General features: G+C 41.9%; 1 protein-coding gene across 6 annotated transcripts in view; it reads right to left on the bottom strand.

Annotated features, from left to right (window-relative positions):
• The window catches only part of LOC108705781 (cGMP-dependent 3',5'-cyclic phosphodiesterase-like), a 296,620-nt gene that overhangs the window by 72,968 nt on the left and 195,838 nt on the right, over window positions 1–27,814 (bottom strand). For all 6 annotated transcript variants that reach the window (XR_005965535.1, XM_041582772.1, XM_041582771.1 and 3 more), the window contains 3 exons: window positions 23,334–23,423; window positions 20,682–20,770; window positions 1,306–1,415 (listed from right to left, as the gene is read on the bottom strand). Coding sequence is in view for 5 of the 6 variants with exons in the window: in XM_041582772.1 (XP_041438706.1) it covers window positions 1,306–1,415; window positions 20,682–20,770; window positions 23,334–23,423 (289 nt within the window). In the remaining variant the exon portion in view is untranslated. The remainder of the gene's footprint in view (window positions 1–1,305; window positions 1,416–20,681; window positions 20,771–23,333; window positions 23,424–27,814) is intronic.

The following is a 27,814-nucleotide window of genomic DNA, read 5'->3' as shown; positions in this document are numbered from 1 at the left end:
CTGCCCCTGGAATAAGTAGAGTCAGTGTAAGGAGAGATCATAAACTACTCTTTGTCCCTGGATTAAGTAGAGTCAGTGTAAGGAGAGATAATGAGCTCCTCCCTTCCCCTGGAATAAGTAGAGTCAATGTAAGGAGAGATAATGAGCTACTCTATGTCCCTGGATTAAGTAGAGTCAGTGTAAGGAGAGATAATGAGCTTCTCCCTGCCCCTGGAATAAGTAGAGTCAGTGTAAGGAGAGATCATAAACTACTCTTTGTCCCTGGATTAAGTAGAGTCAGTGTAAGGAGAGATAATGAGCTTCTCCCTGCCCATGGAATAAGTAGAGTCAGTGTAAGGAGAGATCATAAAATACTCTATGTCCCTGGAATAAGTAGAGTCAGTGTAAGTAGAGATAATGAGCAACTCCCTGCCCCTCAAATAAGTAGAGTCAATGTAAGGAGATATAATGAGCTACTCTATGGGGCAAATTCACTAAACAACGAAGCGATTAACGCTAGCGTTAATTCGCTAGCGTAGCGCATTTTCGTTAATTCGCCAATTCACTAACGGACGCTGGCGTAAATTCGCTAGTGTTACTTCGCACCCTTACGCCTGGTGAATTTACGCAACGGACGTAACTACGCAAATTCACTGACGCGCGAATTATTCTGAACGCTACCTTTTATACCAGACTTCCTTCGCCACCTCAGACCAGGCGAAGTGCAATAGAGTAGATAGGGATTGCTTCAAAAAAAAGTTAAACATTTTTCTAAGTCCCAAACAATGCTGGCGTTTTTTCTTTTTTAATTAGGGATGCACCGAATCCAGGATTCGGTTCGGGATTCGGCCAGGATTCGGCCTTTTTCAGCAGGATTCGGATTCGGCCGAATCCTTCTGCCTGGCCGAACCGAATCCGAACCCTAATTTGCATATGCAAATTAGGGGCAGGAGGGAAATCACGTGACTTTTTGTCAGAAAACGAGGAAGTAAAAAAAGTTTTCCCCTTCCCACCCCTAATTTGCATATGAATTTGCCCCTATGTCCCTGGATTAAGTAGAGTCAGTGAAAGAAGAGATAATGAGCTTCTCCCTGCCCCTAGAATAAGTAGAGTCAGTGTAAGGTGAGAAAATGAGCTACTCCATGTCCCTGGCATACGTAGAGTCAGTGTAAAGATTGATAAAAAGTTCATTTTTAATCTTCCAGTTCAAGGAAAGATAAATATACAGTATGTACTAACATTGTCAGGTGACAAACTGAACACATGGTTTCCTAAGTTTCCTATGTGGTAAAGCAAAGTTTACATTCAGTATTAACTTGCCCTTACCTTGTTTATCTGGTGGTAACGGAGCTGCCAGACTGCTCATGTTCTGGCCCAAAAGCTCAGAAGGGGTCAGGCCACTGCATTCTATCCGTTTCTGTAGCAATACGGCGTCCCTAGGAAGAGACAATACACAATTACCCATGAGAACATTTACATGTACATATATTGTACTGCTGTCTGGAATGTTTCAGACCCAAAATATTCCAGACAATTTCATGTCCCTTAAAATGCAAAAGAATATTCCAATAAGAATCCCCAATCTCAATCTGGCTCCATTGTCTTTGTTCCTGCAATGGGAAGTGGAAGGGTTAATGCCAGTTTGTTTGTCACAGAACAATTAAACAACAGTCTGTCCTCCCTCCCTGATTCCAATGTCATATCATGGGGCCCCACTAATAATAATCTCTGGCACAATGCTGGGAGCAGCATTCTCATTGGTTACTTCTCTTGCATCTGTAATTACGTTTTTGGTCATTTACTGTAGGGGGCGCAGTGGAAGACTTGAACGTTGTCTTTAGTAGTGATGAACGAATCTGTCCGGGCGAACATTTTGCGAAACGCATTGAAGTCAATGGGTGTTTTTATGAGGGACAATTTTTTACGTGCTCGTTGTTTTTGTTAGACAAATTCTTGCTCCAAATGCATTAAAGTCAATGGCCGTTTTTTCTTATGGCGACTTTTTTGTCCTAATGCATTAGGGTAAGGGCACACGCGATAATTCGGGGAGATTTAGTCACCCCGACGATACATCGTCGCCAGTGGGAAAAACGAAAACGAAGCGCACCAATTGCCATCCCGCTGGTGATTTACATTCTAGCCGGCGGGAGGCAGTTCAGGGAGATTAGTCGCCCGAAGAAGAGGAGATGGCGACTTTTTTGTTCTAATGCATAAAGTCAAAGGGCGTTTTTTCTTATGGGCGTTTTTTTCACTGCAAATGTTGTGCCTCAGTTTTGCAAAAAAAATCGTACATGGCAAAATACGAAATTTCGCAGCAAATCCATGGCTGGTAAATAAATTCGCTCATCACATTTAGATGCCCTTTATAGATTTTTATGGTTAGCCCCTTCTCCAACATCTTCCTTATAGGAGACTGGTACGGCGAATACCCCTTAAAATATTTATGTACAAATGGGAAAGGTGAATAGGAATGATTCCCATTGATTCTCAGGACATTTGCATAAAGATCTATTTCTTAATTAATAAGCACCTCACATGGTCATTTATTTTCTTGCCCCACGGGGCTATGGCTGCACTTGGGCCGGACGCAGGGTTATAGAATAGTGAACCCTCTGGGCTCGCAGCGTTGCCGGTAAGCGAGCAGTTAGCGCATTTCATCCTTGTGTGTAATTAAACTCCCTGTCTGAAAGAAATAATTCCTGCTCTCGATGATTAAACGACCGCACTTTAGCCTTGATTAAAAAGCTCAAGTTTCTGTGTAATCAATTTAATTGGGCTGAACCTGAGAAATATTAAACCTCCGTATTGAAGGGGAGGGAAGTGTTACCCAAGGAAGCTGCTGAACATTCATTAAAATTAAATCTATTTAGTGTTTGGGCTGCTCTTTATTAAAGGGGAAGGAAACATGTTTGAGATTCTCGTTAATAAGTCATAGGCCTCCATAGAGACTCCTTTAAAATATCTCTTTATTTCCTGCTGTCACCTTTTAAAAGGAAACTCACTCTTTCTGCTTGCCAGGGTCACTGACCCACTTAGTAACCAGCTGCATAGCCAGCAATGTGGTATTTCACCCTAGTGATTAGCTGCAATATAAACTACCCTGCAGGCAATTACAATTTGCTGTTTTCTATAAGACTGCAAACCCTGCTAATCTATAACCAAATGAGAGTCTGGAGATCTATTATTAGGAGTGTAACATATTAAAGAGGTTTCACCTTCAAACAGATAGATCACCAGAAATAATGACTTTTTTTTCCAATTACTTTCTATTTTCTATGTGTCACCGTTTTTATAATATTGAAGTGTAAAGTGTAAAGTAGCTCTGGGAAGGAGGGGGGTCGCCGACCCTGTAAACTGTTTTAAATTGATACATTTAGTTGATCCATTTCTTATCTTTGTCCCTGCTGAGCAGAATCCCTGAGTTTCATTACAGGCAGCTGTTAGACTTGATACAATAGTTGCTAGTTTGCACCTGAATTACTGAACTGCCAGACTCAAACACCAAAGACACGAACATTAGATTTTGGAAAAACAGTAAAAAATAAATAATGGAAAGTGATTTAAAAAAGTCTTTATTTCTGGGGAACAATTTGAAAACAATGGAACTGAAAAAAGAACCCCTTTAAGGGGATTATGTAATAAAATACACTGTTTGTCCAGGGGCAGTCATCCACAGCAACCAATCAACAGGTAGAATTTACTGCCCACCTGTTTAAATGCAAACGTCTTATTGGTTGCTATGGGTTACTGCATCTGGGCAAACTTAGTGCCTTGTATTACATATGGAGGCTAGTGCTATGTACTTGCTATGAAAAGCAGGGCCTGTGCCTGACTCTTGAAACAATGTAGCAAGAAGTCAGGTCTCCTCCAGGTCTGCTAATCAGCTGGCTTCTGATATACTGTTTCAGGAGTGAGAACCAGCAGTGCGGAGAATAGATACAATGGATATTGGGGAGTTGCTGCGAGAGAATTTGATGCGTGGAATTTCTTTCTTTAGAAAAATCAGTTTGGGGTTCCCCATGATTCAATGGCTTTATTACACTGTTGTGCTGGTTGCTGGTATTTTATTATAATATATATTAAAGCCAAAGCTGATATAATTTATTGCTATTACTATACTGTATCCCTTATCCTGAATTGGGGGTCCCTGAGACCACTGAGCTGTTATAGCTGGATAATGTGAGCCCTAGCGCTGAATCCTCCTCTCTGTTCCTTATTTTGTTGCTGCTCAGACTATTTGTTGTTGAAAAAAAACCACAATGTGAATCCAATTTGTGACAAGCAGCCTCCCCAGAGCCAAACAACTGCCTGGAACCCAATTGAGAGGCTGGTACCAGTCACCCAGGAAACATGAAGGGATTCTTTCAGCAGAGCAATTGGATCAGACAGCGGCTGCACATCCCTTTATGCTGGAGCATCTATCAAACAAATGGGGCCCTTCACTGCACATTATTCCATAGCCGGGAAATCAATTTCTCCTGTGACTGCTGCTTCTCTTATAAAGAGAGAGAGAGAGAGAGAGAGAGAGAGAGAGAGAGAGAGAGAGAGAGAGAGAGAGAGAGAGTGTGTGCCCAGGGCAGACAAATTCTATCTATAAAGTGCCCGAGGCATGAGAAGGAGACCAGACTATGGAAATGTAGAGACACGATACAGGAGAGGCCTGAGCCAAAGCAACAATGTCATGTATAATCCAGCAGCCTCTGTATAAAACACACGTGTTATGGAAGGGCATCGCTATGCGGGATCAGTTATTAAAGGGGTTGTTCACCTTCAAATTAACTGTTAGCATGATCTAGAGAACGATATTCTGAGACAGTTTGCAATTGGTTTTCATGTTTAATTATTTGTAGTTTTTGAGTTATTTAGCTTTTTATTCAGCAGCTCTCCAGTTTGCAATTTCAGCAGTCTGGTTGCTAGGGTCCAAATTATTCTAGAAACCATCCATTGATTTGAATAAGAGACTGGAATATGAATAGGAGAGGCCTGAATAGAAAGAAGAAGAAAAAAAAGTAGCAGTGACAATAAATGTGTAGCCAAACAGTCAGTGACCCCCAGTTTGAAAGAGTAAGAAGAAGACAAATCATTCAAAAACGTTATAGTTAGAATTGACCATTCTATAGCATATCCAAAGTTAAACTAAAGGTGAACCTTTAATAAGACAGTCACAAATGCTCCAATGATAAAGTGGTATAAAAGTGTGTGACATAGGGCCCAGAACATTGTGGGGTACAGACTGCTGGGCAGTAAGATTGAATAGATTTGACTTTCGGCCAGATCTCGATCGGGGAAGCCTGTCGGGGGGCCCCATACACGGGCCAATAAGCTGCCGACTCGGTCTGTTGGCAGCTTTTATCGGCCCGTGTATGGCCACCTTAAGATTGAGCAGTAAGATTGGGCAGTAAGATTGGGCAGTAAGATTGGGCAGTAAGATTGGGCAGTAAGATTGGACAGTAAGATTGGACAGTAAGATTGGGCAGTAAGATTGGGCAGTAAGATTGGGCAGTAAGATTGGGCAGTAAGATTGGGCAGTAAGATTGGACAGTAAGATTGGGCAGTAAGATTGGGCAGTAAGATTGGGCAGTAAGATTGGACAGTAAGATTGGGCAGTAAGATTGGGCAGTAAGATTGGGCAGTAAGATTGGGCAGTAAGATTGGGCAGTAAGATTCGGCAGTAAGATTGCGTAAGATTGGGCAGTAAGATTGGGCAGTAAGATTGGGCAGTAAGATTGGGCAGTAAGATTGGGCAGTAAGATTGGGCAGTAAGATTGGGCAGTAAGATTGGGCAGTAAGATTGGGCAGTAAGATTGGGCCAGTAAGATTGGACAGTACAGATCTGGGCAGTAAATTGGACAGTAGATTGGCAGTAAGATTGGACAGTAAGATTGGGCAGTAAGATTGGGCAGTAAGATTGGGCAGTAAGATTGGACAGTAAGATTGGGCAGTAAGATTGGGCAGTAAGATTGGACAGTAAGATTGGGCAGTAAGATTGGGCAGTAAGATTGGGCAGTAAGATTGGGCAGTAAGATTGGGCAGTAAGATTGGGCAGTAATATTGAGCAGTACGATTGGGCAGTACGATTGGACAGTAAGATTGGACAGTAAGATTGGGCAGTAAGATTGAGCAGTAAGATTGGGCAGTACGATTGGGCAGTAAGATTGGACAGTAAGATTGGGCAGTACGATTGGGCAGTAAGATTGGGCAGTACGATTGGCCACTAAGATTGGCCACTAAGATTGGGCAGTAAGATTGAGCAGTAAGATTGGACAGTAAGATTGGGCAGTAGGTTATACAGGTATTTGATCCATTATTCAGAGACCCGTTATCTAGAAAGCTCTGAATTACAGAATGGCCGTCTCCCATAGACTCCATTTTATCCAAATAACCCAAATGTTTAAAAACTGATTTCCTTTTTCTGCGTAGTAATAAAACAGTCGCTTGTACTTGATCCCAACTAAGATATAATTAATCCTTATTGGAGGCAAAACCAGCCTATTGGCTTTATTTAATGTTTACATGATTTTTTGGTAGACTTAAGGTATGAAGATCCAAATTACCGAAAGATCTGTTATCCAGAAAACCCCAGGTCCCGACCATTTTGGATCCCCAGGTCCCATACCTGAACTGCATTAAAGTACTTTGGGTTTGTCTGGTTGTTGTGTTTGTGGTTGTTACCTATCCGGGCGTGATACCTGCCCCCTCATTTGTTAAGATTCCATAATGTGGTGACAGTTTCTGCCCAGGGTAAGTAACAATCAGTAATAAACAATCTTTGCTGAGAAAACAGCATTAATGTGGAATTAAATGAAAGAGAATAGCTGCCAGCCTGATGCAACTTTGCTTGTGCATGGGGGGGGGGTGTTAGTTGCCCCCTAGTAGGCAGACTAGGGGGCAGATTTAGTAAAGGGCAAAGTGACTAATGCTGCCAACGATTCACCAGCGTTACCGCTTTCAGGCACTTTGCTGATTTACTAACGGGCGCAGTAGCAACTTTGCTAGCGAAAGAGACAGACACTATTGCTCATTCGCACTCTATCACCAGGCGAATTTTCGCTCTGTCGAACGGACGTTACTCGGTAATTCACTAAGATGCGGATTTTACTGAATGTTACCTCTTTCGCCAGACTTGCCTTCGCCAGCTCAGACCAGGGGAAGGGGAATTGGAGTGTTCCTCAATCTTCTGTTACTTACATCCTATTTTTAGTGGAAAAGGTTTCCCAAAAAACGCTGGCGTCTTTTCCTTTTTTCAGGGTGCAAAAGTCGGTTCCCCCTACATTTCCAAACATATGGCACATAAACTATACACTGGGCTCATGTGTAGGGCAATATAACAACTTTATATCATTTTATTAAGGTTCCCTGGACTTGTGTAATGTACTGTATTTGCTGCAACATATACGTCCATTCAACTTTAACTTCCCGCCGTATGCTAATTAGCCTGAGCGAAGCTCTCTCAGGAAATTGCGCTAGGAATAACTGAACGCTAGTGCATCTTCGCTTTGATTGCCAAAGTATCGCTAGTGAAGATTCGCCCTGGATGCAACTTCAAATTTTAGTAAATTAGCATTGTCTGAGCGAATTTTTGCCTGGCGAAGTTTTGCTATGGCTGCGAAGCCGTCGCTGGCGAATTTTCGCCGCTTAGTAAATTTACCCCATGGTATTGATCAATAAGGTTAATATTAAGGTTTTGGTAAGCATTTGCCCATTAAACTACAATATTTACAGCACTTCCACCTTAAAGGCAAGAAGTGGGGGTGCTTTGGCTGTCCAGGTGCTTTGTCCCAACATTGGGTCCCCCCAAAATTACAAGGGTGGCTGAGGGATCATCACAAGTCTGGTCAGTGACATTCAGAAATCTTCTCAGCTAATACAAAAACCTCCTTTTCTGAAAGCTCAAAGTGTAAGTTGAAGGGCCCTGGACCCCTTTATGCTCTGTGCTGCCCCCCACCATTGCAACACTTACAACGAGACTCTGCGTGGGCTGAATTACATATAGATTAACAGTAGGTTGGCTGATTGATAGCATAGACATAAACACAGGTTACAGACAGACAGACGTCGATACAGACAGATGTATGTACAGAAAGGCAGAAGCACTATATACAGTTGGCAGAGCATAAGGAGCCAATTAAAGGGGTGGTACACCTTTAAGTTAACCATAAGGGTCAGGGCACACGCTCAGATTCGCGGAGATTAGTCACCGCCAACAAATCTCCTCTTCTTCTGGGCGACTAATCTCCCCGAACTGCCTTCCCGCCAGGTAGAATGAAAATCGCCGGCGGGATGGCACTCGGAGCGATTTGTTTCCCGAAGTCGCCCTCTCACGAGGCAACTTCGTAAAATGAAGCGTTCCGAGTGCCATCCCGCCGGCGATTTTCATTCTACCTGGCGGGAAGGCAGTTCGGGGAGATTAGTCGCCCAGAAGAAGAGGAGATTTGTGGCCGGCCGACTAATCTCCCCAAATTGCAGCGTGTGCCTCTGCCCTAACTATGTTATAGAATAGCCCATTCTAATTAACTTTTCAACTGGCCTTCATTTTTATAGTTTTTTTAATTATTCACCTTCTTCTTGTAATTCTTTCCAGCTTTCAAATTTCCCGCCGTATGCAAATTACTGACGAAGACTTCTAACAAAGTTGCGCTAGGCATAACTGAACGCTAGAACATCTTCGCTTTGATTGCCGAAAAAAACCAAATACTCTGTAAGGCTACAAATGTATTACTATTGCTACTTTTTATTACTCCTCTTTCTATATCATATTCCAGTCTCTTATTCATATCAATGCACGGTTGCTAAGGGAATTAGGACCCTAGCAACCAGACTGCTGAAATTGCAAACTGGAGAGCTGCTGAATAAAAAGCTAAATAAGTCAAAAACCACAAATAATAAAAAATGAAAACCAATTGCAAACTGTCTCAGAATATCACTCTCTACATCATACTAAAGGTTAACTCAAAGATGAACAAACCCTTTAAGGAGACAATAAGAGCAGACAAGCAGTGCCCTATGGCAGTACAGCAGAGGAATGGACTCAGCACAGAAGAGATTTCGGCAGTATAAACCCCTCACTGAGCACAAACCCTGACAAGATGCCTTTCTATTAACATTTAGTACTGGGGTACCAACTAAATGGACCCCAGAAACAAGTGAAACCCTCTATATATATAACACTACGTATTTTCTTCATTTTCAGCCCCTTCACACAGGAGAATGATGAGTCGGAATACACTGTGACCCAAAATCCCATGATTACAAGCGGATACTGATGTTGAGTCTTGGGATGATAGAGGCACAGATACATTACATTGGGTGAGCCCCATTAGATTGTTATACAGAGAACCAGTCTTTCTTTACATAGAAACATCTCTATGGCAACTCGTGAGTCACGTTTAACCATCTTCATTCTCTCTACCCCGGCTGCATATTAGATTTACTTCTGGAAAAATAAAAAGATTAGTACAGGTACGGCATCCCTTATTCAGAATGCTCAGGACTTAGGGTTTTCCAGATAAAGGATCTTTACGTAATTTGGATCTTCATACCTTAAGAAAATCATATAAACATGAAATAAACCCAATAGGCTGGGTTTGCTTCCAATAAGGATTAATTATATCTTAGTTGGGATCAATACAAGCGACTGTTTTATTATTACACAGAAACATTTGGATTATTTGGTTAAAATGAAGTCCGTGAGCCTTCCTGTAATTTGGAGCTTTCTGGATAATGGGTTTACAGATAACGGATCCCATACCTTTAGTACAGGTATGAGACCTGTTATCCAGAATGCTTGGGACCTGGGGTTTTCCGGGTAATGGATCTTTCTGTAATTTGGACCTTCATACCTCTTGAGTCTACTAGAAAATCATATAAAGATTAAATTAACCCAATAGGCTGGTTTTGCTTCCAATAAGGATTAATTATATCTTAGTTGGGATCAAGTACAAGCGACTGTTTTATTATTACACAGAAAAAGGAAATCAGTTTTAAACATTTTGATTATTTGGATAAAATGGAGTCTATGGGAGATTGGCTTTCCTTAATTCGGAGCTTTCTGGATAACAGGTTTCCGTATAAGGGATCTCATACCTGTAATACAATCCCTGTGCTTCTGCCTCTTCATCATACCCCCATGCTCCTCTATGTCTGTGCTTGCATTATAGAAAGGAGCCTGGATAAACGGAAACTAATAATGTGGCCCCTGTTTGTAGCCCCCTACTAACATTCTGAGCCAAGCACAGGACAATTGGCTTCTGACTGAGGCTCAGAGGCCCCAGAATATGTAGTTTGTTCATCTGCTGAGACACTTTGTATCTGTAGCTAATCACAAGCTGTTTTATGTAAGAGTGCTATTCCCGTGAGAGGCGTTGACGCATTTCGCCCCATTACACAACACTGTGATGCAGACTTGTCTTCCTTTATGTCTCAAGCACTGTATCCACAGTTTGCCTCAATACAGGAAAATATATTCGCCCAAATGCATGTTTTCCACAAGCGAACTTGACAGATAACTGTATTAGTAAAAGGCTCCCAGCTGACAAAGCAGCTCTTTCACACGTCGCGTTTCATGGCAATCATCGGCCCCCAGATCTTGTGCTCAGGCCTCGGGATCTCTGATGCGACATGACACATGAGGAGTTGCAAGAGGAATGAAGAACTGCGCCGCTGCTCTGGGACTAGGAAGAAAAAAGGCAGCGTCGCAGGGAAAGCCATCAAGCCAAATGCAGGACAAGAGCGTAGAATTGTACAACACGTCTCCATCGCAGGAGGAAAAAAATGAACCATCAACCCAAACTCGGCCAGTGTTACCTGAAGCTCCCACAGTTCTAAGGGGCAGGAAGGGTTCAGGATTTGTAAATTGGCCCAGTAGATTCCCAAACTGTGAAGCTTGGAGTGGAAGGGGCTCAGCAGTTGCTTAGGATTTGGGGAGATGGTCTACAGTTTTTGCTCTTCTATATCATCATCACTTTGTCCTCCTTATCCTGTTGGTGATGTTGATCAGGCAATGACAACCCAACAGTATAAGGACAAAGTGATGATGATGATGATGTTGAAGAGTAAACACAAGGTGCAGGAGGAAACCTGAGTTACTACCAAGTGGAACAACATTTGGCTTAATGGAAGCACCAGGCTGAGGCAGAAGATTGATGGCTGCTATTAAGCACTGTAATGTACAGTCTCAGTGTGAGGGAAGATTAATGAGTCCTTTTAATAAATAAGGACCGATGGCACTCACACAGCAGGCTCCTCTATTAATCCAATGCTAGGGGGAGGTGGTTGAACTCTTCATACTTCCAAAGAAGCTGAACAATGCCAATACGGCCTTAAAGGAACAGCATTGACATTTCATTAGGGTTCATCTTGGAAGATACATACAGTATAGAAACTGTGATCTTCAGTGGCCAATTTACCTAGAGGAAGACTGTAGCCCTACTATATGAAGAACAAGAGAGCAGCATGGAAAATGAGACCAAGAGTGCAGTCTTACAATATAAAGAGATGCAAGAAAGCAATCCAACTACCTAGAGAGAAGCCCTACTATATGGAGATAACAGTGTAGCCCTAATATATGGAGAGAAGAGTGCAGCCCTACTATATGGAGGGAAGAGTGCAGCCCTAATATATGGAGAGAAGAGTGCAGCCCTACTATATGGAGAGAAGAGTGCAGCCCTACTATATGGAGAGAAGAGTGCAGCCCTATTATAAGGAGATAACAGTGCAGCCCTACTATAAGGAGATAACAGTGCAGCCCTAATATATGGAGAGAAGAGTGCAGTCCTACTATATGGAGAGAAGAGTGCAGTCCTACTATATGGAGAGAAGAGTGCAGCCCTACTATATGGAGAGAGGAGTGCAGCCCTACTATATGGAGAGAAAAGTGCAGCCCACTATATGGAGAGAGGAGTGCAGTCCTACTATATGGAGAGAAGTGTGCAGCCCTACTATATGGAGAGAAGTGTGCAGCCCTACTATATGGAGAGAAAAGTGCAGCCCACTATATGGAGAGAAGAGTGCAGCCCTACTATATGGAGAGAAGAGTGCAGCCCTACTATATGGAGAGAAGAGTGCAGCCCTACTATATGGAGAGAAGAGTGCAGCCCTACTATATGGAGAGAAGAGTGCAGCCCTACTATATGGAGAGAAGAGTGCAGCCCTACTATATGGAGAGAAGAGTGCAGCCCTACTATATGGAGAGAAGAGTGCAGCCCTACTATATGGAGAGAAGAGTGCAGCCCTACTTTATGGAGAGAAGAGTGCAGCCCTACTATATGGAGAGAAGAGTGCAGCCCTACTATATGGAGAGAAGAGTGCAGCCCTACTATATGGAGAGAAGAGTGCAGCCCTACTATATGGAGAGAAGAGTCCAGCCCTACTATATGGAGAGAAGAGTGCAGTCCTACTATATGGAGAGAAGAGTGCAGCCCTACTATATGGAGAGAAGAGTGCAGTCCTACTTTATGGAGAGAAGAGTGCAGCCCTACTATATGGATAGAAGAGTGCAGCCCTACTATATGTAGAGTAGAGTGCAGCCCTACTATATGGAGAGAAGAGTGCAGCCCTACTATATGAAGACAGCAGAGCACTATAGAATGAAGAGCAATAATATAGTGCTACAATTATAATATACAATATAATATACAATATAGTCCTACAATTATAATATACTATACACCAGGGGTCCCCAACCTTTTTTACCCATGAGCCACATTCAAATATAAAAAGAGTTGGGGAGCAACACAAACATGAAAAAGTTCCTTGGGTGCCAAATAAGGGCTGTTATTGGTTATTTGGTAGCCCCATGTGGACTGGCAGCCTATAGGAGGCTCTACTTGACACTATACTTAGTTTTTATGCAAATAAATCTTATTTCCAAGCCTGGAATTCAAAAATAAGCACCTGAGAGACACTGAGAGCAACATTCAAGGGGTTGGAGAGCAACATGTTGCTCGTGAGCTACTGTTTGGGGATCACTGCTCTACACTATACAATATAGTGCTACAATTATAATATACTATATACTATACATTATAGTGCTACAATTATAATATACTATGTACTATACAATATAGTGCTACAATTATAATATACTATGTACTATACAATATAGTGCTACAATTATAATATACTATGTACTATACAATATAGTGCTACAATATAATATACTATGTACTATACAATATAGTGCTACAATTATAATATACTATGTACTATACAATATAGAGCTACAATTATAATATACTATGTACTATACAATATAGAGCTACAATTATAATATACTATGTACTATACAATATAGAGCTACAATTATAATATACTATGTACTATACAATATAGTGCTACAATTATAATATATTATGTACTATACAATATAGTGCTGCAATTATAATATACTATGTACTATACAATATAGTGCTACAATTATAATATACTATGTACTATACAATATAGTGCTACAATTATAATATACTATGTTACTTATACAATACTAGTGCTACAATTATAATATACTATGTACTATACAATATAGTGCTACAATTATAATATATTATGTACTATACAATATAGTGCTACAATTATAATATACTATGTACTATACAATATAGTGCTACAATTATAATATACTATGTACTATACCATATAGTGCTACAATTATAATATACTATGTACTATACATATAGTGCTAACAATTATAATATACTACGTACTATACAATATAGTGCTACAATTATAATATAACTATCGTACTATACATATGAGCTACAATTATAATATACTATGTACTATACAATATAGAGCTACAATTATATATACTATGTACTATACAATATAGTGCTACAATTATAATATATTATGTACTATACAATATAGTGCTACAATTATAATATATTATGTACTATACAATATAGTGCTACAATTATAATATACTATGTACTATACAATATTATTACTATACAAAATATAGTGCTACAATTATAATATACTACGTACTATACAATATAGTGCTACAATTATAATATACTACGTACTATACAATATAGTGCTACAATTATAATATACTACGTACTATACAATATAGTGCTACAATTATAATATACTACGTACTATACAATATAGTGCTACAATTATAATATACTATGTACTATACAATATAGTGCTACAATTATAATATACTACGTACTATACAATATAGTGCTACAATTATAATATACTATGTACTATACAATATAGTGCTACAAAGTCAGATGCAGAGGGAGGAGTCCATCTCTTCCAACAGAACTGTTGGTTTGGGGTCACTGCCGGGGTTGCACAATTGCACTTTATACATGATAATAGTTTTATTTGACACACAGGAGAAGCTTTTTTGTTTCTTTTAAACCCAGTACAAAATGGCAATTATTAGAATTTTTCCATGAAATCCGACTATACAGTAAATCCATGAGAATTGCCCCTCAATGAGAGAAGCCAACGAGTCATTAACTGTGCCTGTGCCAGAGGGAATTAGCCCCTCTCGTGTCTCCAGTAGAGCTGACACATGTGAGTGGGTATCATGCCAGCAGCTCAGTGATGGTCTCTGACTCCAGCCTGGCACAAAGTCTTTCCCACACTCATTTCCCCTCCAATTCCCATCCACATTCATCTCATCAGCTCCGGCCAGAGAAATCCATTCTTCCAAACTGCCGCTTCATCATTTTTGATTGATTAACATTTTACTGCAAATCAACAGATCAATCCAGAAATAAGTATCAGTCAGGATATATTGATGATGGGACAGAACTGTGCCAGTCTCTGTATAGGAAATGCATTTGCCTAATGAATGGACTCCCTGCTGCCCAGTGGAGCTTTGTTTTTATGAAAGATACAGGGAGTGAGGGCAAGTGGCAATGAAGGGGTGCTGGCTGTGCACCAAATTCACTAAAGTGCCAAATAATGAACTTCTTCAGTCACAGTCATCGGCAGTATACTGGCTACTAGTGCACCCTAATGTAACACTGCACCCCAATGTAACACTCACTCCAGTGCAACAATGTACCCTAATCTAACTGCACCCTAATGTTACACTGCACCCTAATATAACACTGCACTCTAATGTGCACTCCAGTGCAACAATGTACCCTAATCTACCATTGCACCCTAATGTAACACTGTTCCCTAATGTAACACTGCACTCTAATCTAACATTGCACCCTAATGTAACACTGCACCCTAATGTAACACTGCACCCTAATGTAACACTGCACTCTAAACTAACATTGCACCCTAATGTAACACTGCACCCTAATGTAACACTGCACTCTAAACTAACATTGCACCCTAATGTAACACTGCACCCTAATGTAACACTGCACTCTAATCTAACATTACACCCTAATGTAACACTGCACTCCAGTGCAACAATGTACCCTAATCTAACATTGCACCCTAATGTAACACTGCACTCTAATGTAACACTGCACCCTAATGTAACACTGCACTCTAATGTAACACTGCACCCTAATGTAACACTGCACTCTAATGTAACACTGCACCCTAATGTATAGGGATACACCGAATCCACTATTTGGGATTCGGCCAAAGTCCCAAATCCTTTGTGAAAAATTCAGCCGAATACCGAACCAAATGAGATGCAGGGGAAAGGAAAAAGTGGACATTTTTTTTTTTATACTTCTTTGGATTGTGATGAAAAGTCACTTGATTTCCCTTCCCGACCCTAATTTGCATTTGCAAATTAGGATTTGGATTCAGTTTGGCCAGGCACAACGATTCGGCTGAATCTGAATCCTGCTGAAAAAGAGCTGAATCCTGTCCGAATACTGAACCAAATCCTGGATTCGGTGCATCCCTACTAATGTAACACTGCACCCTAATATAAAGCTCTACCCATATGAAAGACTGTTTCCTTATGTAACACTGCACTACAGTGCAACAATGTACCCTAATTTAACACTGCACCCTAGAGTAACAAGGTACCCTAATGTAACACTGCACCCTAGAGTAACAAAAGTACTCTAAGGTAACACCCAGTGTGTTTGCATTTCTCCAGTATACAGTGTGAGCTCCTATAATGGGGTAAATATATGAATTCTCCGGTCACTTTTCTCATTTTGAGTAAACTGATTGTAATGGCACAAGGTTCTCAGTTCAAGCCCCTGGCTAATAATGACGTACCCTAACCTAGCCCATCCCAACAGTCGCCTCAGCCCTGGTGTCAAAGACTAAGGCCCAAGAGCAGACAATGTACTTGCTCTTTATTTCTAGCAATCTATAATATTAATACAGTTAGACAGGAGCCCTAATCTCATGTTTGTTAGTTAAGACAAAGGCAGTCACAATGTCTTTGCACTTTAGTTCCCCTTCAATATTATGTTTAGAATGTCAGTTGGCAGTTTGTATCCGTCGCACTCATTCAGCCCAGAGACAATCAAGACAATGGGACAACAACTCCCAACCGGATTTTGTAAAATCTGCAAAGACTGAGGGAAACAGAGAATGGGGTCTGTATGGAAAGTGAAATGTAATTATTAACAACAGATAGGAAACAAGGAAAGCTTCTGGCAGCCCCGCTATGTCTACATTCCAACCTTCCCAAACACAATCCCATTTCATTTATGTTTTTTTTCTCCCGTGTCAGTTGAAATTTAAGGCAGAGAATGAGGAAAGAAACCAATCACTACCGACATCAGGCTAAACCAGCAGCTCAACAGATGGAAGAACATACAGTCTTTGTGCGGATATGATGCCCGGGCTCTTGATTTCACACTAACACACCAGGACTAATATCCATGCAATTAAAGGAGTGAATGTGGGTTACAAGATCCAGGATAAATACATTGTATCGAGTAAATAAAGAGCAAATGGATGAGCCATAGTCTCATAGGATGGCCTGGCTCTGCATGAAGACTCTCCCAACCAATAGGAGGGCAAGTTGTGGCCCAATAGAGGAACCATATACAGTTGGAGCAGCTTTATGGCATGGATCGGACCATGTGTGATCGGTGCGTGCTTACCTCATGAAAGGGCAGACCCCGAAATGTTGTTGGTTACACATTAAATAAGAAGAGCTAGCTATCTAATGCAACAATCCAACACAATACAGAGAGTTGTGCTGTTAGAAGTATGAGATGATGATGGAGGCCAGGAGGATGGAGGCCGGGGGTGTGATTATAGACAGAAGAACAGGGTTATTGTATATGATGCAGCAGAACTAATCAAATCAAATGTACACAATCCTGTGCCTCATTAGGAACAGACACAACATTTTAATGCAGTAACACAACATGCGATTAAAGATAATCAACACAGACTGGCGGATGATTGTGCTAATGTAACACAGTTATAACACACTGCAGCATTACACAGCAGTTTCACACACACTATACACACTATTCAGCACACTTACTAACCCTGAAGTACAATGTACAGTATTCAGATGCAAAAAAAAAGCTGCACATTTTCGCCCCACACAGTATTATTTTTTCCCCCAGATTTCCACCATAATTGCAGGGGAAAGTTGCACCCACAGTGTGGTGTTTATACAAATGTCACTGTGCACAGGACTTGTACTGTGCATACACAGTACAGCTTGAAAGTGAAAGCTTACTGTTGTGTAATGCCTGCATGACTCTGCAAATAAAGCACTGTTATACTCTACTCATCCTCCGCTACCCAAAACATAACAGATTGATGACAAGATGGATTTTCTACCTCTGCAGCAGCATGCACCTTTTCTTCCAAACCCTGGTAAGCCTACCATACCTTTTACTGCTTGGATCCGTATGTTTGAAAATTACATTATTGCTGCTGACCAAGGGGAGATTTGTGCTGCTAGAAAGCTTTACTTATTCACTGCCTGGGAGCAGAGGCACAGCGTATATTCTATACATTACCATTGCCTGATGAGACTTATGAAACTGCTCTCACTGCTATAAAGAACTTTTTCGTGCCAAGAGTAAATGTGGTCGCTGAAAGATATAAATTTCGCCAACGTGGACAACGTAATGGCAAATCCACAGAACAATTTGTAGCAGCTTTGAGAGAGCTGGTTGTTACTTGTCAGTTTGGGAATCTAACGGATGAAATGCTAAGAGACCAAATAGTGAAAAGTATTTACAACAGAGTTCCTACATAACTACAGAGCAACGTGCCATGCAACAACCCAGTCATCTCCAGCTGAATTATTACATGGCAGACAGATGCACACTAAGTTACATGTTGCAGACATCAAACTTCCACAAAATACTGTGCCTACAAAATCATCTACTGCTAACATTGTGAAACGTCAACAAGCCAAATGCAAGGCTTATACTGACAGAAAACATGGTGCAAGAGAAGTGCACTTTCAGCCTGGATCTTTAGTCAGAATTAAGAAACCAGGAATACTGAAACAAGGACAATTTTAATTAACTACACCACTTGAAGTGAGACACCAGCGAGGACCATACACATATGAACTGTCTGATGGACGCATATGGAATGAAAGTCATCTTGCTCCTGTTAGATATGACTTTGGAGAAGCTCCATTTAATGAAGGACATTTTCCTACTCCTGATGTCAACTGCATTAGGCCTGAAGAAAGTTAATCTATAAGGCGTACTGAGAGAATCAGAAAACTACCTGCATGGACCCAGCACTATGTGATGTGAATAATGTATATTATTGCTTTAAGATGCATTACATTTGCCCAAATGCTTTCCTTCTATAGGGGGAATATGTGGTGTTCATACAAATGGCCTGCGGGTGTCACTGTGCACAGGACTTATACTGCTTGAAAGTGAAAGTTACTGTTGTATAATGCCTGCCATGCTAATAAAGCACTGTTATACTCTACTCATCCTCGGCTACCCAAAACATAACACACAGTCATTGTCTGCTAGAGCTTAGAGAAACACAGGTATAATGCTGCACATAATCTTCAGCTCTCACAATACATTGTAAGGAAGGCAGAAATTGCAGCTTCTCCTGCTAATACATCTCTATCACTATAAATGTTGCACTCGTGTTTGGCCTGTAATCTGGTCACTTTGAGAATGACTTCAAATCCCATCATGCATAGTGAAGTCCTCACTAAAATATAGGGATGCACGGAATCCACTATTTTGGATTTGGCCAACCCCCAAATCTTTCACGAAAGATTTGGCCGAATACCTAACCGAATCCTAATTTGCATATACAAATTAGGGGTGGGAAGGGAAAAAAATGTACTTCCTTGTTTTGTGACAAAAAGTCACGCAATTTCCCTCCCCGTCCCTAATTTGCATATGAAAATTAGGATTCAGGTTCGGTTCAGCCGGGCAGAAGGATTCGGCCAAGTCCGAATCCTGTTGAAAAAGGCTGAATCCCAAACCAAATCCGGGATTGGGTGCATCCCTACTGACATAACTAAAGCAGGCAGACAAGTGATTGCGATGGGTTCCTATAATAGAGCCTGAGATGTGACAACGTGGGGTCAGGGACTGATTACAAGGAGACCCTGTATTACAAGGTATTGATTCAGTAATGGAAGGGGATGGGGGTGCTGGAATGATGAGGTATCACATAATTATCCACTTGTGTCCCCAATGTATGTGTCTCTCACTCTGCATTTTAATCATAAAGGTTAATTAGATCTGAATATTGATTGTAATCATGTGACCAATAAATGGTATCACTAGTGGCCTCTTGTACCACTTATTTATATACTGGCACCAATCTCTCATGCTCAGAACACTGGGAAACTGCAAGGTGCCAGGTACTACCCCCAGCACAGTTATTGAGCTACTCCTCCCAGAATCCCCTAACAAGCACAAGACAGACAAACAGACACAATTCTATTCATCTAGAGACATTGCGTCCATTGCGGAGTCTCCCAGTGGGACTGCGAGTGAAAGGGCATCAGCGGGTGCCAGTCAGACAGGGAGATGGGCTCGCGCACAGGTGAAAATAACGTTGGTAACACCTTGGAATGAAATTCATCCCAGTTGCAAATGAGATTGTTCGGCGTGGGCAGAACTGTAACAATGTAACACTCGTCTCGTTAGGAGTTTGCTAATAATGTGCAGATAAATTCACACTCAGGATTCACAAAATGCAAATGCATAAAAGGCTGAATCCCATTCTCTGCCGGGAGGAAGGTGGAGTCTAATGCTCTACCATTCAGATATAGGGCCAAAGAGTGGCCCCTGAATTCATGCTTTTGGGACAATTATTTGCAAAGTGATAGGAAGAAGGAAGAGTCTTGTGCAGGTCGGGTCGATAGATACATGTCCAGCCTGGGACGCTGACCCACAGAAAATAGACAGAAAATTGTATCAACCCATTAAATTAATAGAATGTAACTTGGAAATACAGAATCTGCTGATGTATATCAGTGCTGTATGAAGAGAGGACATTGGAGACCAATAAGATGTTTGCTTTTAAACAGGTGACAGTAAATGCTGCCTCCTGATTGGTTGCTTTGGGTTACTGCTGAGAGAGAGAGATAGATGATAGATAGATAGATAGATAGATAGATAGATAGATAGATAGATAGATAGATAGATAGAAAGAGAGAGAGAGAGAGAGAGAGAGAGAGAGAGAGAGAGAGAGAGAGAGAGAAAGATAGATAGAGATAGATAGATAGATAGATAGATAGATAGATAGATAGATAGATAGATAGATAGATTTAAAGGAGTAGGTTAACAATTAGGATGACAAACTGCTCTGAATAAATCCCAAAAGACACTGGTTTGTACCTGAGTTTTCCTTCCGGAGGCAGCTCGTGGGGGGGGTCATGACAGACAAGGCGTCCCTTTGCATCCAGCAGGTAGATAAAGGCATTGTCCTGCAAGAGAACAGGGGCACAACATCTTCAGTGCTGGGGGATTCATCAAATAAATCAATAAACTGGCCATCAAAATTAGACAAAAGTGGTATGGCAGCTCCCTTCCATATAAATATATACAAAGCTGCTAATACAGTAAATAAGAAAATTAAGATATGTTTTTGCCCTGGTAGTAATTGTGCTTGGGATTTTGGAATAAATGTTTCCATATAAAATCTAATGACCAACCAATCTGGGGCCAATTAAAGAGAAAGGGAAACTAAAACTGAAATGAGAACCACCTGCTGTATTTACTCCCCTGTGCCTTGTAACATAAAGCCCCGGGGTCCGACTCTTCTACAGGCAGAAACTGGTCTGGTAACTAGTGAGTTACTATAAATCCCACCCTGATGTTCCCAGAATGCATTGCTCCAGTACAGCAGACATGCTGGGAATACGGTATATTCCATAGCAGATGGCGCCTGTTTTTCCCTTTTCTCGACACAGAATTGATCCCAATTTCATGCTCAATAAAGCTCCCTGGGATAACACAATGTCATAGGGAACAAATTCACTATTTTACGCAGTATTCCTCTGGCACTGGGGCCAAACAGCAGCAACAGTCTGAATCAGCCTTTCCCTTCTCACTGATCCCTCAATCCCTGAATCAATAAGGGCGGGGTGACTACAAAGTCATTCATCCAATATCAGAGAGAGGGGGGGGAGAGGGAGCCATCCTAGGGCATGTCCAGTCACCTTATCAAAGCACCTTTACTGTTCAGAATATGTTCAGGCCCCCCATAGCTCATAACAGTGTTACTGACATATAGAAACATTGGGGTGTCACCCTGCTATAGTTCCAGGGGTACCCAGGGTACAAATAAACACTCACCCCAAATCTCCCCCTAACTGACCTTCAGACTGGGCCCCCTTAGCTCATAACAAGGTTACAGATATATAGAAACATTGGGGTAACAGTCACCCTGCTATAGTTCCAGGGGTACCCAGGGCACAAATAAGCACTCACCCCAAATATCCCCCTAACTGACCTTCAGACTGGGCCCCCTTAGCTCATAACAAGGTTACAGATATATAGAAACATTGGGGTGTCACCCTGCTATAGTTCCAGGGGTACCCAGGGTACAAATAAGCACTCACCCCAAATCTCCCCCTAACTGACCTTCAGACTGGGCCACCTTAGCTCATAACAAGGTTACAGATATATAGAAACATTGGGGTAACAGTCACCCTGCTATAGTTCCAGGGGTACCCAGGGTACAAATAAACACTCACCCCAAATCTCCCCCTAACTGACCTTCAGACTGGGCCACCTTAGCTCATAACAAGGTTACAGATATATAGAAACATTGGGGTAACAGTCTCCCTGCTATAGTTCCAGGGGTACCCAGGGCACAAATAAGCTCTCTCCCCAAATCTCTCCCTAACTGACCTTCAGACTGGGCCCCCTTAGCTCATAACAAGGTTACAGATATATATAAACATTGGGGTGTCACCCTGCTATAGTTCCAGGGGTACCCAGGGCACATTTAAGCACTCACCCCAAATCTCCCCCAAACTGACCTTCAGACTGGGCCCCTTAGCTCATAACAAGGTTACAGATATATAGAAACATTGGGGTGTCATCCTGCTATAGTTCCAGGGGTACCCAGGGTACAAATAAACACTCACCCCAAATCTCCCCCTAACTGGCCTTCAGACTGGGCCCCCTTAGCTCATAACAAGGTTACAGATATATAGAAACATTGGGGTAACAATCACCCTGCTATAGTTCCAGGGGTACCCATGGTACAAATAAACACTCACCCCAAATCTCCCCCTAACTGGCCCTCAAAACTTAGATAACCATGAAGCATGGTCAGCTCCAGCAGCCTTCCCCTCTTTCTATTGGACAGACTATTTGATTGGTGCATGGTTAATCCCCTGAGCTTCCCATTGGAGGCAGCCATTATGGTTCCTATTTCCTTTAGACATCACAAGGCCCACAGGTAATATCTGGGGCATGTGGCTAATTAGACATTCCTAGTGTGTCTGCACTTGGCGAATCTCCAGGGCATCGGGGAAAAGACGCCACCGTGTTTGGTTTTCATAGACTGTTCCCGATAGATACGTTGTACTCATTAATTTTTGACAACCCTCATTTGCTGCTCTCATTCACATCAAGCAAGCGGCTCCTAATCTGCCATGAGGTGGGGAGGAAAGAATTCTAAGAGCTTTAGCCTTCCCTATATTTATATTCAGCACATGGTGGATAGATTGGCCTGAGTCAGCATCTCCACTTTAAAGGGCAACTAAACATTTGTTTATTTTATGTTTGCTTTGTACTTGTCTGATGGAGGCGCCCTTTAGATGTTGTGTAGAATTCCAGCACCGTTGCTTGGCTGGCTCCCATAGTAACCAGTGGGATAAGTGTGTCACCCATGTCCAAACCCCTTTTCTTGCCCTAAAGACCCAGTCCTGTGATTATATCTATACATCTACTTGGAACAAATGAAAAGCAATTAATTAAATAGCAGTGAGGTGTATCCCTTCTATAACCCCCATTCCCCAGCCCCCCATAACATACCACTTTGGGAAGAACGGAGGCAATGGCATCTTTAATGGCTTCCCGTAGGCGAGGAATTTCGATGATGGAGCCAAGAGTCAGCAAAGCATCCTGGGGCAATAAAAAGAAATAAATGCAATTAATTACAAGGATTAGTACAGTGCAGAGTTAAATCTCATTCATAATCTCATTAATAAGCTAAACCCACTTTAACCACCACACCGCACACTACAGTTTTGCTTTATAGTTGGGTAACTGGATATAGAGAGATGCCATTAAATCAGGCGGCTGGAGGAGACTGTGATAGGAATGATAAGAAGTTTATTGAGACACATATAGGGACACAGCAGAAGAAAGCTGGTTATTCTTCGGCCAAAGACAGCCGAGCGATCAGTATTCACAGCATTTCCAAATCCCACCATTTCACCCACTTGTCTTTAAATAAAGTGAAAAGTGAAAGCCTGCCCCCGGTTGGATCCCATGGGATCTGGGTGCCTGGCTGATCGGAATTCTGTTATTTTTGGCTAAACAGGTGATTATGGAGACTGAGACTGGTCTTGGGCACAGAAAGGATTTTTGCAGCCGCTGGAGACTATTTTATATTGTTCAACTCCAGACCCAGGGCTGATAAAGGATGTGTCTTCAGCGGGGAGCAGGGATTCATCATAGTGATGCGAAAGAGCCTGTATCCTCATGCTATTATTTCCATTTATATATTGCCATTTATACAGCACACGTAGCCCCTGTGATAAATAGCACCTGTCTCTCACTGCTGCTCTCACTTTGCCTTTCAAACAGCCTTTGCAATCTATGGACTCTCTCCCCAGCACCACAATCACATGTTATTTATATGTATATATATATATATATAGATATCAACCCAGTGACGCTCCTCTCCCACTCCAGCACTAATGACAAGTACCTGCCTCCAAGCAACCAGGGGGCAATGCCAAACAGGAGAGGAGCAAACAAATAACACTGGTCCATTAGCCCAGAGTGCTAATATAATAGCCCAATGCTACAATCTAATTCCAGTGATTGGATGCTCGATACTGGCCTGGCCCGGGTGCACATGTGCAGTACAGTGAATAACTAGCTTTGTGTTTCTAATTCTGTCATTTTACTCTACAATGCATGTGCACATCATAGTGTTCTAGTCCTACTCAGGGCCAGAACAAAGGGGAAGCAATAAGAGGCACATACATAGGGAGCAATGGTGGGGACGGGCATTAAACATGTACAGTACCTCTTCTGTCTGCCTAACCTTACACTCATGATCAGACTGGGCCAGCTGTATACTGGAAAAAACAGGTGGGCCCCAACCCTCGTGGGGCCCAGCAACTCAGATCCAATCCCGTCCTTCCCTATCTCTCCCCCGCTGCCCTCCCTCCCTCAATCCTCCCAGACCTGATCTGGCTTCCCCCATTGCCCTCCCTTCCTTGATTTTGACCTGATTGTGGCCTCCCAACACTATCATGCAGCCCATCCTCCCTGATCATGGCAAAAGTTAACTAATAAGGTTGTTGGGTTGGGCTCATGGAGGGCCTGGAGGTGGGTGAGTGGGCGGGGTCTAGGTTGGGTGTTGGAGCCCCTGGGGTAGCAGCCCCAATTAACCATGCACACTCCAGTCTGACCCTGCTTACACTGACCATCACCAGCCCCCCTCCCCATTTATGTGCAGTTTGGGTGGCCAGCTTAGTTACATAAGGCACCAAGCCATCTTGGCCTGACACTGGCCCATCCACTTCTTGAGTAACAAATTCCCTGCCCCTCCCCCTCTAAACGTCCATCAGTGTTCTATCCCACCCATTGCTTGACTCACTGCCTCAATCTTTGTAAAATGTCATCAGTGGGTTATAGCCCCACCCACTGCATGAGTCACAGACTCCCTGCCTCTCACCCTGTTATCAGAGTGTTCTAGTCCAGTTTACTGCTTGCATTGCATCAGACTCCCTTGCTCTCCCCCTGTTAACTTCCATCAGTGTTCTATCCCACCCATTGCTTGACTCACTGCCCTAATTCCTATAAGATGTCATCAGAGGGTTATAGCCCCACCCACTGCATGAGTCGCAGACTCCCAGCTCCTCCTCCTGTTTTGGCCCTTGTAGCAGAACTGATTAATGTTCCTTACAGCTCTCTGCATATGGTTATTCTTGATTTAATTGCATTCCAACACGTGACACAAACCCCATTAAAGCCTGGCATTCTGGGATGTATCAGTATGGGGTGTGCTGGGGGATCTGCTCATACACCTTCATGAAAGAATGGGGATGTTTCCAGGAACTTGTAGAACAATTCTTTTATTATCTTAGCGAGCGAGCGATTATCATCAGCACAATGGTGGCAGGCGAGATTAATGGCATGCATGAAATAATAACATTACAACAAAAGGGCAAGGTGAAATGGAGATGGGCCCCGGCTGATAGAAAGCTTGTCTTGTGTGCTTCAATGGAAAGCGTTACCTTTCTGTCTGCTGCCCTTTCTCTCCCCCTCCTCTTCACTCTTATGATTGATGCTTTCTGCACCGAAGGGAAATGTCAATGAATTCAGGGACGGGTAGAGACAGTGGGCACAGGCATGAGCGGGCATGGGATATACAAGATCTATAGTGGGGAGGGTGTAGTTACTGTGATCTTCACACTGTAATAATGAGCGTTACTAATAACGAATGTTACCATGGTCACCTTGTTAAAGTAACAGGTTTGTGAGTATGTGATAAACACATTGTTATTGATGACTAATACACAGCCAGTCACGTTCCTTATTTGGCTACAGTTATTCTTGGCCAAACGGCTTTATTGCATGGGGAGAAGTTCAACCACACTTTAAACCTATGGTCCTTCATCACACCTACTTCATACTAAACTGCTTTAAACTACAGCTCCCAGCATCCTTGGGGGGGGCTATAAATCTGACCAACCTTTAGAGAGTCTATCTCAGAGAAAGGAGACAATGATTTATAGAGCTAATAAACTACACAGCGGATACATTATATTTACTGTAAAAGACAATTAGTGCAACACTTAATCCAACCCCTTTAGATTATAAATCCCACTTTAATCCATTATCATTTTGTCACTTTACTCAATAACACAAGACTTTGCTCATCTTTGTAACAAATCATGTTATTTAAACAGAGTAACAATGGAGCTGTATCTGAAATATTACCAATGTCTCAAGTTCAATTTGTTTATTGTTTGGATTCTAGCAAATCCACGGTACATGAAGAGAAGCGCTGAGAAATATGCTGGCGCTATTTAAATAAATGTTATTAATAATAATAATAATAATAATAAAAAAGCAGAAATGAACAGAGACAAGCCATTGGCAGAAACACAAGTCTTTTCAGCACCACGGAGAGCTCCCGGGATTCTCCAGCAGGAGCAGATCTGTCCAGCAGCTGAAATCTGATTCAGTGTACTGAAATACATATAAAAATATGCTGCCAATGAAAGGATCAGATTCATGAAATGACTGAATGAAAGAATGGGTACGGTTATATTGATCAGTTAGAGAGGAGAGACATAGTTTAGGAATATTGTCACTTATAATTTGCTGCAGGGATCATTTCTCATGAGCATATTCAATGCCTTCCCTTCATAAATCTAAATCCCAGTGAAAGATTCAGTGTATAAATGGAGCCACTTTTCCCTCCGCCATTTTAAATGATTAAATCTGCCCTCCCACTGCCCAAGCTGAACCTATAAATCTGCAGAAACCCTAGTGTGGCTGCAACTCAATTTCTATAGATTTCATTTGCAGAAAACAGGTTAGTTGCAGTATACAATTATACCTACATACACCACTGGGTACTAAGAATTTAGTTCAGTTTTAGACTGGCTTCTATTTCTGATTCTCTTAGACTCTCTTTCATCTGGTATCTATGGATTGGAGAAAAGATGATGTCATTCCTATATTTAAAAAGGGATTACGATCTCAATCTGGCAATTATAGGCCAGTAAGTCTGACATCTGTGGTGGGCAAATTATTTGAAGGCTTGTTAAGGGATCACATTCAAAATTTTGACCTACTCAATGGCATTATGAGCAGCAATCAGCATGGCTTTATGAAGGATAGGTTATGTCAGAATAATTTGATTGCTTTTTATGATTATGTATGTAAAATACTGGACAGTGGGGGGGCAGTAGATCTATTTGGATTTTGTTGAATCGTTTGATACCGTGCCCCACAAACGACTGCTTTCTAAATTAAGGTCTGTTGGGCTTAATGAAGTCGTTTGCACATGGATAGGAAACTGGCTACAGGATCAGGTACAGAGGGTGGTTGTTAATTGTACTACTACTTCACACACAGGCAGGTGTATGTCTGGTTTCCTCATGGATTATTTAGGGTAGGGACATAGGGCAAGAAAGTCAGTCCTTATCAGAACACATGAGCTCTGAAGGGGTATGTCAGCTGATACAAAGTTGGAATGAGATGTTATTCCTTTAGGTAAGGAGGGTGGCTTGTGAGCATATAGAGATCTCATGATAATCCAAGTG

Source organism: Xenopus laevis, chromosome 2L (genome assembly GCF_017654675.1).
Source record: "Xenopus laevis strain J_2021 chromosome 2L, Xenopus_laevis_v10.1, whole genome shotgun sequence".
Lineage (NCBI taxonomy): Eukaryota > Metazoa > Chordata > Amphibia > Anura > Pipidae > Xenopus > Xenopus laevis.
Note: the sequence above shows the minus strand (reverse complement) of the source record. Positions and strands in the feature narration are given on the sequence as shown.